This window comes from Corvus brachyrhynchos, unplaced genomic scaffold (assembly GCF_000691975.1).
Source record: "Corvus brachyrhynchos isolate BGI_N302 unplaced genomic scaffold, ASM69197v1 scaffold258, whole genome shotgun sequence".
NCBI classification, from domain to species: domain Eukaryota; kingdom Metazoa; phylum Chordata; class Aves; order Passeriformes; family Corvidae; genus Corvus; species Corvus brachyrhynchos.
This window is the reverse complement of record NW_008240122.1, coordinates 944803-961537: the sequence shown is the minus strand read 5'-3', so window position 1 is coordinate 961537 and position 16735 is coordinate 944803. Positions and strand designations below refer to the sequence as shown.

The following is a 16735-nucleotide window of genomic DNA, read 5'->3' as shown; positions in this document are numbered from 1 at the left end:
GAAATTTACTTGCTTAGTGATCAGCATTGCAGACTAGTTTGAGGGACATGGGAGGAAGCTGTAGAGAACCAAAGGGGAGCTGAAAATGGCAATAGTCTTGAGAATCCACGAGCACTTCATCTGAGCCAAATTCCCTGTAACATCACAGGAAGTGCTAAGAGAGCTGTGGGAGCACTGGCTCTTGGCACAAGTCAGAAGGCATCAGGAGTTTGTTAACTTGGTTACAGACTTCCAGCAGAGTAAAAAAGAGCCTCCTGTGGCAGACTGGGGGGAGTAAAAAGTGTTACCTTCTAGTATGAACAGAGTAAATAACATTACTGATATGAACCTCAACCCTTATTCCTTTATAAAATGTAACTTGCAATCCTTTAAAAAGATGATTAGACTTTTTGGTAGAGGTCAAGAAAGGTTTAGCTGACTGAAGGAAGTGACACTAATAATATAATCATCTTACATTTTTAGCCAGGGAATTGCAGATGTTGCACATCCAGGTATTTCTGTCAGCTTGTGATTAACAAGGGGCACACTTGAAGGAACAAGCTCAGCAAAACTCTAAAAACAACATTTAAAAATTACTTATTGAATGTTGACATGAAAAGCACATACTTGATGCTTTCAGATTAGTTTTGGATTTTTTTATAATGGTTTTGTATTTGGGAATTTTTGTGGGTTTTGTTGGGTTTTTTTTTCCTCCCCCCACACACATAATATATTCTAGATTGTACACATAATCCATAAATATTAAAGTTATAGCCAATTTATTACAGATATTATTTCCCTGATACTGAAACAATGTTATATATAAATATTTCTACATTAATATAAACACATGCAAAACAAATCAGAAAACAGAAGTCTTGAGTAAAGAATGACCAAATTGCAAAAAAAAAAGATAAGCTGTGTACTTAGCAACTATTTGTGGTTGCAGTCTCCGACTCTGATCCCAGAAGAAAAACAAAAAATCCTTCTTGCTGTCAATATTTGGTTTTCACAGAGAAATCTGTCAGAATCATCGATTATCTTTTTAATATGATGATTACAGGAAAAGAGTTTTTCAATGCAGTTACACATTATTTGAAACTGTGGCACACAGCTTAAAAAACAAAGGAATAGTAACATCACCAAAAAAGTGGGATTTCTAAGTACCATGCACAGAAAATTGTTGGTGTGTCAACCAGTTTAAGTAGGGAAGGGCAGAGATAAAGCATTAATGTCATTTTTCCCCACAACTTCTCCATGTCTCTCCGTAAAAAGTGACAGCAATATATAAATGATCCAGTCTATGACAGGTAGTAGAGACAAAAGTAGTCTGTACTGTTGTTAAGAAAAGGAAATCCACATTGGCCAAGTTTCTTTATTTGATACTTCACATCTTCACTCAATACTATTACTGAATATTTGAAAAATTGTCCTGTACACCATGAATATACAAAATTTATCTGAAGCATTAAATCTGTAAAAATAGGAACAATTCAGTCAGACCAAGTGTAACTGAAGACCTGGCAGACAGTGAAAGGAATTGTTTATCTGGGCTGAGACGTAGTCAGAAATTAAGACTTAACTAAAAGAACCACAGACTATTAAGGAAACAGAACTATGTAAATTAAGATTTTACTAATTTGTCAGAAGATAGGAGAGGGAAAGGTAATGGATTTTATTTTAAATCAGTAAGCATAATGTGATTTTTAGAGACACCTTGGAGGTCTAATTACATACAACTAGAAAACTCACTGCCTTCAGGCACCCTCATATCAAGTGCAAATCTGCGCAGTTATAGAATATATTTATAAAATATACTATATGCAAACATCTTTACAGAGCTTTAAATCAAGCCAAAAAGTAAATATACTTGATGGGACAACTGGAAAAAAAAAAAAAAAAAAAAAAGAAAAGAAAAAAAAATCAAAAAAGTGGGCAGTGTGATGGTGGCCCTTCAAAACCAAAGGAAACCACTCAGTTTATCTGCAACAAAAAGAAGATGGGATTTGCACCTTAAAACTTAACTGTTAACAAAAATGAAGAAAATATCCTCTGTGCTTCTGGAAATTGACATAAAATTAGCTTTCATGACTTTTACATATTATTGTTATCTTAAAATAACTTCTAAAGCACAATGTCAATCCTTGGATACCAATAACCAATCACGTAATTCAAAGTGAAAGGGCTCCCCAGCTGAATTCAAATTAAAAACTACATAATTCTAAGGAGTGCAATGCTCTGGAAAAAGCTTTAAATTAAATTATTTTACTTGTAAAGCTAGTGTTAGTTTTTTAGTTAAAAAACAACTGGAAGCAAGAAAGCTGCAAGAGTACAAATGACAAAATCGTTTTAGATACACCGAGTGAAAGAGTGAATTATCCACTGATGCAGACAGAAACATCCATTTGCTACATTATTTGCTTCCTTACTTCATTCCATTGCATGTACACACAGCATAAGTATTAAAATGCAGAAGAATAAATAAACCGGCTCAGATTACTAGCAAGGGGCAAAACACAATCCAGAATTGTGCTCTATCTAGTTTCTGTTTCAGCAGTCTTTTTCTCTTCAGTTCATATGAAAAATCATAGTCAGACTTCCAAAAAGAGTCGTTCTTTTTTTTATCAGAAACTTAAGTTCATTTGCCCAGGTTTATAACCCAAGACATTTCTGTGAAGGAAGCACAGTGCAAATTATAGGACTAATAAAACTTGCTTACATAGAAAGAAGTTTACTTGATTAATGTTAACTGGTATCTTTATGAAATACATTGTAAAACAAAGATTAAATAACAGGACTGAGTTTGTTGGGGTTTTTTTCCTTAGACTTTTTTTCCTCATCCCTCCTTTGAAAAGCTTACTGAATTACAAAAATCTTTAATAAAGTTCCAGTCTTCAGCAGATAATCATTATAAATGCTGCCAGTCAATGCCAACTAGAGTTTGATTTGCTTCTTGTGCATGTCCAATTTCCTCTGTAATACTGTGCTGCAGCCAGAGTTTTTGAATCTTTTTAAATCGCTCTTTGCACAGATGTAAGGGATTCCCACGTCTGAAAAGGAGATAACACTTATCAGGAACGATAAAACACTGCAACTAAGCACAAACACTCAGGCGTGACATATTAAGTATTAGATAACCCCATAAAATACTACAATATTCAGATAACCCTTTAATATTATTCTGTTATCAGAGCAAATGAACAGGTATTTGGATAAGTAAACTGCAGTGCTACCTTGTCTGGTGCCCCTCCCTTACAGCTCAACAGTTCCCTCCAGCCTGGGAACCTCACAGCCAGCCCACAGAACTCCTAATGCAAGTATTCAGTAACTTTTCCAGGCTGAACCAGCTCACATTCTCTGGTCTTGGCCAGTTTCAGAAGTAGCAAGCATTAACAATATCAAGTCCCCAAAATATTCTTGCATAGGAAGCAGAGATGGGAGTTAAGACAAAGACCTATTACATTAAATAAAATAATCTCATTGTATTTTCACTTGGTATTAAATTAACACAGGTTATAAAAACAAATGCACTGGATACAAATTTTCAGCCTTAGTTCGTAATCAACTTCACAGCTGCTTGAAAGATTTAACTTTAAGCAATTTTCAAGACAACTGTTTTTAACTTGGGGAAGATCTTCCATTAAATATTTTTGACCTAGACCCACATATTAACATTCACACATCTGAAGATACTAGATGCAGCAGCAATGTCAAAATATAATGTTACCTATATAATTAAAATGAAAAGATAACATAAGAAGTTATTTTTTCACACCAGATAGTTCTATAATTCCTGTGTTTAAAAGACACAATTTTTAAAATATTTACCTGAGTCCCTGGTCTGTCTCTCCATAGTCATCAAGATAAGGAGGAGGATAAAAGCAGCCCTTTGTTTTCCCAGCTAAAAATAGCACCTGACACTCTCGTACTCTAGAGAGAAACAGAGAGAAGATCTTTTGGTATTGATTTTTAGGTGAACAGTTTCTCATACTTTCATAGACACTCCTTTTCAGTTCTTCCCTACTTTCATTCTGTATAATCTGCATGTACAGATTTTTAAAGGCACATTTTTGTAAACTACATCTCTCATTCTCTCCCTGTTACAACTCCTCAGTAGCAGTTAAAAACAATGTTGTTCCCTGTCATATTATTTGCAGGCTGTGTAAAATACCCAACAGAACCACAAAAAAAACCCCAAAACAATTTTGCTTCTTACTAATCTTTGCCAAAGTGAAAACAGACATTATCTAACCTTTTCCTATATGCTGGAAGACAACTAAAATGAATTTTCATGTTTTCAACAGCAGCACCAACAACAAAATCAAAGTATTTACCTTCATTATTTTGTAACACTTGAGTAGAAATAAACGCACAGGCAAAACAAATTCACTTGAAAATGAAATTTGAACTTTCTTTGAAATATTATCTTCAAAGAAGCAACCTCTGAACCTTACACCAAAGCATAGGAAGATGAATACATTTTAGTTTTTAGGCAACCCTGTTGTTAACAAAACACTGCCTTTACACACTACCCCTGCAATCACATATACAGAACTATTAATTTAATGACTACACACACCATCTAACCCAGCAATGAGAGCAGAGGTGTTCAGCTCCTTACCTAAGGAATATGCCTACTCCAGAACCACAAGTGTATGTATGTGCAGTACAGGCTCCAACATCTTCCCCTTCTAGTTCAGTCTGACAGCAGTAACTCTGAGAACACAGCATGGTCCCACACACAAGGCACAATGTTGGGGCTCTGCTTTTGTCACCACCTGATTTCGGACACCTTTTGTTAGGGAAAAAAAAGAAAAAAAACCCACTGTATGTGTTAACTCTAGATAGTAAAAAGATTCAGAAGTACCTCTGTAACAGGTAACAGCTGAAATTTTTATTTCAGTATTTCACTGAAATACAGGGCAGTTTGGCTGATAAATGCTATGTGCCCTTAGCTTTATGATTCTACACACAACTTTCTGAGACTTTCAGGTTAAGGGTTTCCCAGCTGATGAGAAGGAGCAGCAGACTTTGGGGTGCTCACTATAACTGCATACAACTTACGAGAAATTGGATGCTTGGTTAATGAGGCAGCTGTAGTCATCCGGAAGGTCTATTAATTTGTTGGATTCTCTTGCATAGCTAGAATAAAGCAATCGAATCAGCACTCATATTTCAATGAATAATACACAAGCAAATTCAAACTCATTCATGTTTTCCTGACTCATCTAAACAGCATCTGTGAAAAATTAGTTTTTTTAAGTTTTCCTCTTCTCTGCCACTCATTGAGTAAAATGGTAGCTCATAAAAAGACGAACACACAACATCTCTCAAATAACCACCTCCCCTTTCTTAGTCTTATTTCTTATGAATTTGAGAAAACGCAGAGGTGGAAAGTTGGAAAAATACATGTCATTTGTATGCTTTTAGCAACCCTAATTATGAACTCACTACAGATTTAAATAAATGTTTTTTCTCTTCTGTATCAGTTTGCCTTGTATTTTCTTTTTGTCACTAACATTGAATGGAAAATAGTCTGACTTTCAAGTTCAGGGAACTTGTATCCTGAAGAGAATGAAATATGCATGCAATGAAAAGGACCAATTTAATATCAAATACTTATATATTTTAAATATATTTAAAAGTAACAGATACTACACACTAATTCTAATAATCTTCAAGTCTAGGAATAATACAACTTAGATGATGAAATGCAAATAGAAGTTTGCAACAGAAGCAATGTACAAGAACATGATGAGAGGGAAAAAAAGTCATCACGTTAGACATAAGCTTGGGAAGAGCAGATAAGAATCAGCAAAAGGAACACATGGAAAAGATCCCAACAATCACATGTGGCAGGAAATCAATTACACAACCAGAATATTCTTACTGTGTAGGAAATTCTGTTAATAGTCTGGTGTTTCACAGATGAAGTGATTAATTTTTATTTTTGTCACAGCCTTATTGTATGCACGATGTTAAAAGATTGACTTTATGTATTTAGCACAAGAGATTAAAAAGCAGGGATATGTTCTTCATGACAGCACCGTGAACTTCACATTCATTTCTAATTATTAGGATAATTGTTAACCACTATTTTTACGCAGACTTCAGAAAGAACAACACCCTAAATGCTTTTCTACACCCACTAAGTATTAAACATGTTCTGTATTCGAAGTAATTGCGCAGCAAGAACAAATGTATGAGAAGCTGATTTTCTTTTCAGCAGCTGACTTGGTGTTGGCTTTACTGAAGGAATTGGATTCTTTAAAAAGACAGTTTAGAAAGCTCTTCAATGCCTGGTATTTTTAAACAAAGGTTATATACATCTTTTAGTGACAGCATATTTTTTGCACCAGAAGATACAAAGCAATAGGAAACATCAGATGAAATTTTATGGCCTCTGATTCCTGCACATCAGTCTAAATAAAACCCCAATATTAAACTTTGCCTTTAAAATCTACTCATTTAAGCATTATTTCCTTGCCTTACAAAATTTTTAAAAATTCACTTCTTCCCTAATATCTTTATTATTCAATAAAGCAGAACAGATATTATGTTATTATAAACACGCATTAGAAAAAGTATCTGGAGAAAGCTTCAACACTAAAGTTTTTCCCCCTGTCTCTGCTTAAAATCTCTCTGTGTTTACCTGATAGCCTGTCTCTTGCCTTCCAGGTATCTTTTTACTTCATTGTTACTGCACCAACTACAAGAAAAAAAAAATGGCTTTTAACTTTAATAAATGATAGAAAAAGAAATCAGCAAAAAAAATCAACAGTACCTCTATTAAAAAACCACTACAACCAAAATTATTTCTTTCAAAACACTTCTTTCACAAACACTTTTCAAAATCCACAATTTACTTCCATATGCATTCCTGGGAGAATACTTACACTACTGTCTTGTACAGGATTCTTTATTATATTTAAACTAAGTACAAAAATACAACTTACCTTTCTATTAGTGTGTTCAGAATCTCACTGTTTTCTTGAAAAAGGCAAGTGAGGTTGTTTGGCAAGCAAAGATAGCTACATAAGTGTTCAAATTGGTTTGCTCCGTTTACTGAAAAACAACGAAGGTATAATTCTCATAACTTCATTTTAAAAATGCTTATCATGACCACTTTCAGATTAACATTCTATCCCTACATATGCCATATGTGGAAGACAGTGAAGTATGTTACTAACATCAATTATCTGGGGTATGACAGAACATAGTGCATTTACAGAGGATGGTTTAGGTTGGAGGGCACCTCAAAACCAGTCTACTTTCAATCCCCCTGCCACAGACAGGGACACCTTCCACTAGACCAGGCTGCTCAAAGCCCCAATCCAACCTGGCCTTAATATTAAGTGTTAGCAGATGCTAACTGAATGAAATCAATGCAAGCAAAAGCAGGTCTCACCTTTGAAAACAGCAATCCACAGGAGCTTTGAAATAATCAAAATTTCCCTTATTAACAGAAGGGCATCAATTTCTGTTTTAAGTAATCTAGAATGGCATTTACCTCTATATTAAAAACACATTTTTAAAACAAACTAATTAATCATTTTGCCTTTTTCATTATGCTGATATGATTCTGCACCAGTAACAAGCCCACATCCATTCAGTCAGCTTCTTCAGACGAGAGTTTAAATGTAATTTATTTTGACCATTAATGTTTATGTATTGAAAAGCTCATTTAGTACAAAGCAGACAATACCTTGAATTTCTGAGGGTGCTGGGACTCCATTTAAGTAATGAAAAAACAAAGCAGAACATCTCAGGAAAGGCATGATTCCAGCTTTTAGATTCCTCCACAGGTGCCAGCCTGAGGAAATTTCTTTCAAGGCACTTTAGAGAATAAAATAAAAAAACTTCATTTCTATTTAATCATTTCAGTTTGAAAGCTCTATTTACTAAGTCTTCAGTCACACTGCATACTAAATTACTGATTTCAGCTGAAACAATCACTATATGAAGTGTTTAATTCAAAGCAAACTCCAAGAAAAACAACAAACTAGAGATTCATAAAAATGTAACCAACTGGGACAGTAATTTAAGGAGATTTTGCATAAACAGCTCAGATCACAGAATGGTTTGGGTTGGAAGGGACCTTAAAGACTACCTCATTCCAAGCCCCCAGCCTGGCGTTGAACAGTTCTAGGGATGGGGCATCCATGGCTTCTCTGGGCAACCTGTTCCAGTGCCTCACCACCCTCACAGAAAACAACTTCTTCCTAACACCTAATTTCACCTATAACCTACTTTCTTTCACTTCAAAGCCATTCCCATCTTAAGCTTCCTGTACTCAGACACTGCCAATTCCAGATTTTGCAAACTGACTGAAAAAAATTGTTTCTGAGCACAATCTTCATGAGCAGGTATCTTCCTGATAACAGATTAATTTATAGGAATAGTTACTGAAGTGAATCTAGAAGTGCTGGATAAGAAAAAAGATGTAGGAGTTCCCAAGTTTAAAATGTCATCTTTGACAGCACTAGTATATAGAATTCAGTCACCAGTCAATGTTCAGTTCAGGAGGGAGAAAAATATAAAGTTTTATCAAAAGATCATGTTTTTACCTTCCCGTACACTGGCAAAGAAATTTATACAGTGTAAGCACAGCTACTTCCTCTTCACTGTTAGTGTTTTCTTGGTCCATGCCATTCTCTTCTGAAGAAGAAATAAATAATTAACAAGTTGTTCCATATATGCGTGTTTACACAACAAGAATGTATTTTTTCAAGTTCTGATAAAAAATGCCCAAACTAAGTGAAGTATTCCACTGGGATGGAATATGATGTACTGGAAAGAAGTTTTCTGCTGCACATCATATGTAGTAAGTTTGTGCTACTGTCAGCTCCAGTGAGGTGTTGGTTTACTTGTTCAATTGATTGGGTTTCTTGACATACCTGCTTGAAGTTCTTTGCTTTTGGCAAACTAAGCCTTATCCAGCTCCTCTTGTCAGCAGATACATTGATTCCTTACTTTGCTAACTGCAACTCATTCATCATGCAATGCCTAAGCCAAGCCTGCAATAAACACTTCCAGGCACTGCTACAGCAGCTGGAAAGCCAGGATTCACGACTATGCTCCAAGAAACTCCCAGAGCAGAGCAATGAAGACAACATGACTGAACTTTGATGAGTACAATTTATCAATACTCTGTGGGCTCAAAGACAGCACCAACAATTGTATTTTGTAACTGTAAACTGCACACATTTACCAGCAGCACCTTAGTTTTTTTCTAAGTAAAGATTGGAGGAATCTTTTCAGTTGTTGAGACAAAGTGGCATTACCTGTCGATGAGGTAAGTAAAATTTGTATTATGTGTGCCATAGTGACAAGATGAAACAGGTGAAGATCTCCAGTGCCAAGACTAACCCCTGAAAAATCCTGACAATGTATGGCAGGGGAAGAGAGCACCAAGCTTACCTGTGAAAGAAAACAAGAAAGTTGGTACATTCCTCTTCCTTTTTAATCTTCCCCTTTTCTCTGCTCAAGCTGCAACTATACCCCTTGAAGGCAGCATACCACATATGGCTAATTTTGAAGCTAATTACACAGACATTATTTAAAAGAACAACAATTATCTATCAGGAGAGTTTTGAGTCTGTCTGGGTTTTTTGGGTTTGTTGTTTTGTTGGGGGGGGGTTGGTTTTCATGTATTTTGGGGTTTTTAACAGCCAAAGGGTATGCATTCTGTCTCATCTTACCCCTTTTTTATTTATAGAAAATAATACTTTTATTTAATACTTTTATTAAGAATACTTTTATTAAATTAAAAAAGTCTTCAAAACTTATTAAGTAGTGAAAAAATACCTGAACATTTTGAAAGGTTCCTAGCTCAGAGTAAAGAGAAAGTTCTCAATAGGTTTTACATAGTGCCTACTGGATCAAAACATTATTAATATATATTAAGAAATACTTACCAATAAATGAAACATGTCAATATCAAGTATGCAAGGAAGATTCCCATTTTTTTCATTAGGCACCAGTGCTAAGTATTTTGGAGAGAAAAAAAAATATTAATTGAACATTTATACATGAAAAGATTTTAGTGTCCTTCAGTTACAAAATGAGAGCCATCTCCTTCATTTACATTCTTAAAGAACTTAAAATGCAAATGTAGCTGTTTTGGCCAGAGTCAATTCAAGAACTGTCCAACATTATTGGAAAAGAGCCTTGCCTACTTTATTGTATTAAAACAAAACAAACCCAGGTAGCCATTTCTACTCCCATGGTCACTTTCTTTCCTTGCCTGGGTTTTCCAGTGTGAGACAAAATGAGACAGTATCTCAAGCTCTGATACAGAAAGGAGCTCTAACAATAGTGACTAAACAGGAACACTGACTGTGGTCTGTTGGACAGCTGCTCAAATGAAACTTTTGCAATTTGCTTAACTTCACAAGACTGCCTGAACTTCCCTTACTGCAAATGCCTCAAAAATGCACTGCTACAGTCTCTTAAATTCATTAGTTTATCTCTAATTAAGGTGCAGCGAGGTGTTGGTCTCTCCCTCTCTGTAGTATTTACAGTAACCACAAAGTATTAACCAAAGCACTCCAGCTGACAACAGAAATTCACACACTTAATGAATTGCAAGCACCTTCATCTAAAAGCAAACACAAATTAAGTGTTTTGAAAAATGTTACAAGATATTTTAAGTAACAATCAAGGAACAGATGCATACTTCTTTACTCCAAGCAGTAAGATCTGATTTGTAATAAAGCTGCAGCTCTGGGTATATTTTACAATGTAGCTATAAGCATTAAGCTGCCAAGTTTAGAAACACTACTACATTAAAAAATAGTCTCATCATGACAACTTAAAAATACTTCAGTTGAAGACTGCTGCCTTGCTGGCCAAAAAAACTGAGAGCTGAAGACATGTGACATTTTGAAGCTATTTCTATTAGCAAACATTTCACCACAATTCAGATTTCAAATGCTTTTCCTTTTGTCAGCATATAGCCACAGAACTCAACCCAAAAGTGTGAAAAAAGTCTCTATCAAAAACATGACCAGAGCAAGGGACTTCCAAACCTGAACATATTTTCACTAAGCCATCTTTATGTACCGTTTATAGAATATAGACAGATCAAAGGCTCATGACTTTCATGATTCCTAGCCAGGAAAAATAAAATAGCAGAAACTTTTCCTTCATAAAAATAAAAGCAGTACAGCTGCTTCTGTCAGTTGGAAGGAAGGAGAGCTTTGAAGAAATATTAATTCAAGTTTTCAGGAAAACGCAGAACACTCAGAACACCATATATTGCAAACTTCCAGTCAAACAGCCAGCAGCATTTTCTCTTTTGCTTCTCATAGAAAACAGCTCAACCATTACTGCTACAAACTGATGCCAATTAAGTTTTTCCCCATAAAGCTGCCAACTGTTTGCTGAAGTAGCTGGTATCCATCTACTAGTAATTTCAGTACATCAATGCGTTTTAAAAGTTTCTCTGCTCTACTGACTGGAGATATTGAAGTTATCCTATTTTATGGTACCCTTTCAGAACAGTCCTCTCATGGGCAATTACTTCATTAGGCTGAACTTCAGACTTTTCATCTGTATCTACTAATGCTTCAAGCTTGGAACATTTTGGTTGTTCTCATTAAAATTCTCAATTAACACATGACATTACATAGTAAGTCCTGTCTTACCACAGATCCAACTTTTCAAAGAGAGAAAAGTTTGCAGATATATTACAGACCTCTGCAAATATCATTTCCACACTACATTAATCCTTATTTCTTCCTCTTTAAAGCTCCAGTGCATCACTTTTGTGAAGGACCGCATTTCCTTCTCCTGTGCTCTAGGTATCTTTCTCTAAGGAATAAACAACAGAACTCCTTCACAGCAAAATATCTATGCTTCTCTTGGAGCTGCAGGCCAAAAGAAATGTCTTTTTTCTTGACATAACACATACGGGTGAAAATAGCAGCTCTTGGTTTATTACTTAAAACTACATAAAATAATTTTCTTCTAATCAATACTAACAGTCATTCTGAAAGCCTTTTTCTGTATGTATATATTTGAAAAAAACCCAGCATAAGGTGGCAAACTTACATGCTAATAGAGTACAAAAGTGACCCTGTACTGCTGAAAGAGATGAAACTGTCCAGTGAGCTGCTGCAAATCTTGTTAGTGACGTAAGGCAGTCATCCTTTAAAAACAAAGAAAAAGAGACACTGCCACAGTTAATGAAGTTCCTCAACATAAAAAGGTCTTTTGACTTAACAGCATTTTTTTCAGGCCTCTCAGCTGCAGTTTATGGGGGCAGTTTGACTGTGTAAGTATGTGACAGATACTTATGTTTATGCAAATATGCAAGTTCCTTTTGGCATTTTTATTTTGATTGTTACCATGAGAAACTGCAGCCTTAATAAATTATGTGTTTATAGGAAAAAAGTAACAGTTTTGCTAGATGTGATTTTTAAATAGTTTAATAATCAGATACAGATTGACTAAACAATAGGATCCAACAAATAAAACTATCCAATAACCATAACTTAAAATGTAGATATTCCTCACTAATGAAGCACAAGTCCCTCTATTTTCCACCAGTTCAGGAGGAATTGCTACTTGTTTCTTACCTGTCGACAAGGTAAATGACCAAATAATGGCTTATCTTCATCAGCTAAAATTCGTTCTGGAAAAATAAAATTCATTGTTGTGAGTTTAACCAAATTCTGAAAATCCCCTATAAAGGAGCCAAATGAACAGATCAGTACCTATAGTCTGTATCGTGTAAGCACAGCTGCCCCAGCACATTATAGGTACACGTGGGTCTTCCTCATTTGGATGAACCTTCAAGCCTACTTTGTAAGTTGCCGTACCAAAAGTTGTCAGCATCTCTTTTATGCTCTCAGAATAAGGATTCCTGAAACAAAGAAAACAGTATTACTAATTCATTCTTTCCTCCACTGGCAGCATAGTACCTCTAATGATAAGCATTCACCCCATAGGTGAACAACTGGAGTTTTCAACTTTTAAGTGACAACTCCAATATCCTTCTTTGGATCTGGTATTCTGTAACCTCATTTTTTTGGTGACAGATACTTCCCCAATTATTTTTTGATTATTTGTTTGGAAGCAATCTCATTTTTAGTGTTAACACTATCTAGTCCTCAAAGACAATAAAGTTAAGGCTAAATTATAAGAAATGTGTGTGACTGATAGCTAAATCTGTCATCAGCTGGAATAAGAGTCTTGTATTTTGTGTGCAGCTGGCAGACTAATGTCTGTACCACATAACAAGTTTTGTTACTTTCTCCTGAAGTGAAGAGAGTGTAGACCCAAATACAAGTACACCCTTACAGCTGAAATTACATATTAACATACCCTCCATTTCATAGTCTTCCTTCATGTTTTACATGTTGTGCTGGCTATAATGATGAATCCTTCCTTCAGCTACAAGAAGTACAAAACTTAATCTTCATGCCATAATTTACATAACTGCAGCATGATTCTGCACAACAACTTAGCACATTCACTTCCGAAATTCTACTGCATCACTTAGGACTTATGGACTGGACTTCAATGCCATCATCGTAATAACATTAACTTTTCTAATTAAAGCAAAATTCATATATTTCCCTTAATTATTGAGATCTTCTAGCATAGAAATTATATTCTATTTTCATGTTATGATTTCATGATGAATTTTTAACAATTTATTAATATGTAAATACATACTTCAGTTTGAAATCTGGTCTAAATCCTTCTGGTAATTGCAGCTGATCCATTTTTTCTGAGTGACCAGAATGGCCTGTACAAACAAAAAGTAATAAATCACTGATTATTCACCTATACATAATTTCTACATTATAGAAAGGTGCAGAAGCTGAATCTGAAATTCCATTACCAGAAACTGAAATTCCAAGCTGTTCTTGCCACCTATGCTACCATGTCTCAACCCTGTTGTAGCAGAACCAAGGTCCTTGGTCTTTTCCACAAATATAGCATTTTCACATACAAATATACAGATTTCTTCAGACTTACTTGCACAGTCTTCATTTCGAAGTAAATGCAGGGCCTTTACTTGCTGGGATACTGTTTTGATCCACTGAGCTAGGTTTCGTTGGCCTGAAAAGTCTAACCTGTCAAAAAAAAAACCCACCAAAAAACTGTTAAAAACAATCTGTATACAGAATTAGTATTTCATAGGCATTCCAACACCATTCATCTGTTTCTCAATGGACTTTCTCTGCTGCCCATGCATTTTTCTACATACAGTTCTTTTTCTGCAGGTCCTATGCTTTCCTGCCCTTTCACACTCTTAAATTCCATAACATACAACAGGAAAGTAAATCCATAATACAAAAGAAGCAGACAGGCAATCCACTTGAGTTTATCAAACCAGAAGACAACAAACATTCAGGAACGTCTTCTGGGGTATAGATGGTTTGGGATCTTGTTTTTTTACATTTATTGAGGACATTTATAAACAAAACTGACCTGTTAAACAAAACTCTTGGTGGAGGAAGCAAAGGAATAACAGTGTTGCTCAAGCATTCACAAAGTGGGCAAAGGAATTCACCATTTTCTACATCATAACTTGTGTGTACTCGTAATCTTTGTTGTCTTCGTTGCTCTTTTGCTTGGACTGCATCAAAATACCTTTAGAAAAGAGCAAGACATTAGTGGCAAATTATTAACATTACTTGATCATAGAAATTCAAGAATTCTCAGGAAGACACAGTTTTGCCTTTCCCCAATCAGAGGTAAGAGAATCATCTGAAGGAAAAAGCTCTACCCTCTGATTGATAAAGTATTAGTGCTTTTAGCTGCCAAAATCTATCTACAAAGTGCTGAAATTCACTGGGCTGTTAAAATCACAGTTAAGTCTGAACATTACATGTAGGAAAAAAAGGGAAAAGCTGAGAGAAAGTTGAAGCATTAAAAAAACCAAAACCAAACCAAACAAAAAAACCCAAACAAAGCAAAATACCACAGGCAAACAAAATACCTCAAACACACAAAAACCACAAAGAAAAAAAGAAAGAAACAAACAAAAACAACAACAAAAGCCCCAAACCAGACCAAAAAACCCAACTCGTTTTTACACAATTTTTTTAGGAAGATGCCATGAGCATTATCCTTGGGCATTTTCTATTACTGGCCACAACCAAAACAGCAGCAGCTGGAGAAACTGTTGGCTGAACCCTCTACGAAAAACGAACTGAATTCGCTGCTTTGCTAAATGCAACTGCTGTTCCAGAAGCCTCTGATGTGATATAAAGCATGCCCAATGATGACCCCAAAATGATCTGAATACAGGCACCTAAGGGCATTTCCAGGAGATAATGACAACCACAAAGGACGGTACACCAGCTACACAAGAAGATTAAGAACCTATCTTCAGTGAGCAGTAACATCAAAGACCACAACTGAAACCTGTGTGTGGTAATAGCCACAGAATCTCTGGGAGCTCCTAATACTCTTCACACACAAGGCAGAATCTGAAATTAGGCACTTCAGAAGCCATGCCAAGGAGCAAAGCAAGGGCCTAATCAAAGTCAGAGGCATGAATGGTTTGAATTTGTCACATAGCATGGGTACCACACAGCACTAAGCATGTTTATATGCCTCCAAAAATCAAAGAATAAAAATAACTGCAAAAGACTTTATTAAAATGCTAAGAAACAAAGGATAAAATTGAGTTCATATTGAAGATGAATTTGAACTAGGTCACAGATGTTTCTACTTCAAATTAAACATGTTGGAGGAATTAAGAGTGCAAGGGATGCACTCTAATTTAAAACCTCAGCAGAGAGCAGAAGAAGCAGCAAAACCATGTCTATCAGTGAACTGCAAAAAAACCCCCCAAAATACCTGAGCTTCAGAAACATGTACACCACAGGGAATTATGCACTAGGATAAACAAGCAAAGGGAATGCAAGCTGCCATGTGTGGCTTTAGACTCTTCTTTACCAAGATGACAATAAATGAAAATTATTTTGAGTACGTTTACAGCATTTGATTTCTGCTCCTTTTTTTCCAACAGAAAGCTGTTTTAATCACTTCCTGAAATTCCTTTACAGGTTTTACTACATGGCAGGAATTTTGCCATTAAAATTAGTGCTATTAGGCAAACTGATAACATAATATGTTATTTGAACTAAAAACTTAAATATAGTCTTTTACCTTTGCCAACAATGAGCGTGCATAATATGTCCACAGCTACCCGTGTGTGTTCCACATGATAGATCTGGGTGCATGAATAAGGGGTCATACTTTTCTGTATTTCAAAGAAAAAAAAAACCGGCTCTGAAATCAACATTTCTCAAAAGACTTGAATGCAGATTAATGTTACCACATCTGCATCATTATTTAACTTTACCACAGAAGTGTAACTCATTTGATGAAGCATAAACACATTACTAATGCACAACAACCTAAACTGTTTAAATCATTTGCAAGTATCACCTTACTTTAGTTTGAGGTACTTACGGCTTCAAACCAAGTTTTCAGAGGTGTTGGGCCCTGGTAAAAGTCCCCAAGATCAACCTGCAGTTTTGGTGGTTAACCACCATCAAACAATGAGTCCAAGGACATTAATCTTCAGAGTGAGAGTGCAAAACAATTCAGTGCAAAGATTTCTCTGTGTTTACACATACAGAATCCAGAGAAACCTTTGTAACAGTGCCCTTGCTTGCTGTGATCTGTTTCACAAAGTACCTAAATCCAAGATTTTTTTTTTCTTATCACTAAGAGGCATTTCAGATGATATAACAGAGGAAGAAAATGTACATCTTGTGCTTTTACA

The 16735-nt window shown here is 35.5% G+C and overlaps 1 protein-coding gene across 2 annotated transcripts in view; it reads right to left on the bottom strand.

Moving 5' to 3' along the window:
* Positions 1 to 741: 741 nt before the first annotated feature.
* UBR2 (ubiquitin protein ligase E3 component n-recognin 2) overlaps positions 742 to 16735 on the bottom strand; it is a 54087-nt gene continuing 38093 nt past the window's right edge. For both annotated transcript variants that reach the window (XM_017744792.1, XM_017744791.1), the window contains exons 31-47: positions 16114 to 16207; positions 14425 to 14586; positions 13969 to 14066; positions 13663 to 13735; positions 12699 to 12847; positions 12561 to 12616; positions 12034 to 12130; positions 9897 to 9964; positions 9264 to 9399; positions 8547 to 8637; positions 7685 to 7815; positions 6936 to 7044; positions 6632 to 6688; positions 5044 to 5121; positions 4601 to 4771; positions 3808 to 3909; positions 742 to 3029 (exon numbers count right to left, since the gene is read on the bottom strand). In XM_017744792.1, coding sequence (XP_017600281.1) covers positions 2888 to 3029; positions 3808 to 3909; positions 4601 to 4771; positions 5044 to 5121; positions 6632 to 6688; positions 6936 to 7044; positions 7685 to 7815; positions 8547 to 8637; positions 9264 to 9399; positions 9897 to 9964; positions 12034 to 12130; positions 12561 to 12616; positions 12699 to 12847; positions 13663 to 13735; positions 13969 to 14066; positions 14425 to 14586; positions 16114 to 16207 — 1814 coding nt within the window. In that variant the 3' untranslated portion in view covers positions 742 to 2887. The remainder of the gene's footprint in view (positions 3030 to 3807; positions 3910 to 4600; positions 4772 to 5043; positions 5122 to 6631; positions 6689 to 6935; positions 7045 to 7684; positions 7816 to 8546; positions 8638 to 9263; positions 9400 to 9896; positions 9965 to 12033; positions 12131 to 12560; positions 12617 to 12698; positions 12848 to 13662; positions 13736 to 13968; positions 14067 to 14424; positions 14587 to 16113; positions 16208 to 16735) is intronic.